The 2,250-nt window shown below is 36.4% G+C and overlaps 1 protein-coding gene across 1 annotated transcript; it reads right to left on the reverse strand.

Moving 5' to 3' along the window:
- Positions 1-340: 340 nt before the first annotated feature.
- Positions 341-709, reverse strand: LOC142324703 (uncharacterized). Its single transcript, XM_075365615.1, has one exon. It carries the CDS (start codon positions 707-709, stop codon positions 341-343), a length of 369 nt encoding a protein of 122 aa, XP_075221730.1.
- Positions 710-2,250: the final 1,541 nt, after the last annotated feature.

Consider the following 2,250-nt stretch of genomic DNA (forward strand, 5'->3'; position numbering starts at 1 on the left):
ATGCTTGAGAGGCCATTCAGTCTCAGACCTGTCCAACCTGGCACCCTCCGACACCTCATTTCCTTGTAGGCCACGCCAATGCTCACCATTTCTTATGAGTTTTTTCTGCTTTAGTAAGTTTTTCTAAAACTTTTCTATTATAATTTGCAATAATAGTTTACTGCTTTACACCCTGAAACATTATCTGCTGAAAATCCTCAGGTCTGAACATGTCCACCCGACCCAGGGCATCTAGCATGCACCTCTATGCATCCCGGAATCTTATACAACAGAAAAAGATGTAGTACTGAGTTTCCTCCACATCGCAGGCCGGATAGAGGGCTGAATGTCAAGAGCGAACCTAAACAGATATCATGGTGTAACCACCATGCCCGGCCAGGAACTGTGTAAGACTATAATCAATTGATCTGTGAGTCCTACTGTACCAACTCCTTACATTCCCAATCAGACGGTAAGTACACTGACCTTTCTCTCCCGCCTCCCACTGTTCTTGCCAAGTATTCATCAACTTTTGTAAATTGGCCACATTCAATCTTTTTTTCTCCGAAGAAGGAATCACCGTTAATTCTCTACACTTCCTTCTGTGAGCAATTAGCAGGTCAATTGGCATAACACCAGCCAGCAACTCTGCAGTCTCTCTTGAGATCATACGATAAGCTGTTGAAATCCAGAGGCAGCATCTCCTATGCAGCGCAGCAAGTATTTTCATGTACCTTTTATACCTCAGAACATCTGCCCCATGTAAGAGGGAAGAATACACCACACGTGTTAATAACCTCCTACTGAGTTCTCCAGGCCCCCTGGTGTTGTGCATGGATCCCCCCCCCCCCATGTTGCGATGCATGCATTGTCCTCTCCGCTCTCTCACAACTTTCCATAACATGGACTCCATACCTCAATCAGGCATCAATCCATATGCCAAGGTATTTAATGACCATTCTGGAATCAACCCTCCTTCCCGCCAGTTCCAATGACAGTGTTTGACGTCTTTTATTAGAGGTGAGTAGTACAACCTCCGTCTTTTCAGGGGCCATTTCAAGACCAATCCCAGCCATCCAAGTGCTGATGCTAGTATACAATGCCTTAATTTTATCCACAATCTCTCTCTCTTTGTAGTAGCCCTGACTGTGAGTACTATGTTATCCGCATAGCCAACCACAGCAACATCCTCTGGAAGTGAAATTCGAAGGACTTCATCATATACCACATTCCATAAGGTCATAAAATTTATAAATTATATATAAAGGTAAAATATATGCGTACATATTACGCATATGCAATCATAAATATTACAAAAAAAGAATCAGATTCTACTTCTTTAACACTGAAATGTGGATTGTATAAATGTTTAATCTATCTGCATGGTAGATTGTTATGTAATAAGAAAATATACTACTAATGTATTCAACCTTTTTATGTCCAAATGTTTATTTAAAGACAGTAGTAATTTTTGCATGTAGTTAAATATGCTGATAATCTTTCTTTCTTAGAAGGATTTACAAAATTCTGGATGCATGTTGAATTTTTATAATGAATACTGAAATGCTCTTTAATTATATTGAATGCACTAATGAAATAACAGTATCACTAACATGAAATAACCTAAAGGCATTTCATGTTAGTGATACTGTTATTTCATTAACAGTCTTAGTGATACCAATATGACATCATTCAACAATTCGAACCAGTGGTGGGCCATGATTTATGAGAAAGAATGTTTACATTGATAAATAAAAAAAAGAAGACCATTAATGAATGTTATATTTAGTTCCATGCAGTTCATTACCCTGAAGAAATCTTCAAAACAAATATTTGGAACTGTTTAATGGGAACTGTTAAATACCCACTTCTCTATTCCATAAACTAGGTATTCAGTACAGTAGAATCAAGTTTGTCATTATATACCAATTATCTTACTTAGAGATATATTTGTTAACACCAATATATTATAATATATAACCAATATAAAATAATATTCAACCAATATATTAATATTGTTTGATAACCAATATATCTCTAAGTAAGATAATAAGAGTTCTAACTAAGAGTTATGTGTAGTACTTCACTTTAAACAGTCTATTTAATTTTAGAGTTTTTGGGGTAAGAATGTATGTTGGTTCTTGACAATTAAAATTTTAGTTTGCACTTGAAGTGTAAATTTGCTTCAGCTGGTAACTGCCATTAGCCAAGGTCATAATTTTTTTAGTTAAATAATTATGCTCGATTTGGTGATATGAACAATAAACCACT

This window comes from Lycorma delicatula, chromosome 5 (assembly GCF_047948215.1).
Source record: "Lycorma delicatula isolate Av1 chromosome 5, ASM4794821v1, whole genome shotgun sequence".
NCBI lineage: Eukaryota > Metazoa > Arthropoda > Insecta > Hemiptera > Fulgoridae > Lycorma > Lycorma delicatula.

Bases quoted from the DNA above. Each gene is read 5' to 3' on its own strand.
- LOC142324703 (XM_075365615.1), bottom strand. From the start codon at position 709: ATGAAAATACTTGCTGCGCTGCATAGGAGATGCTGCCTCTGGATTTCA.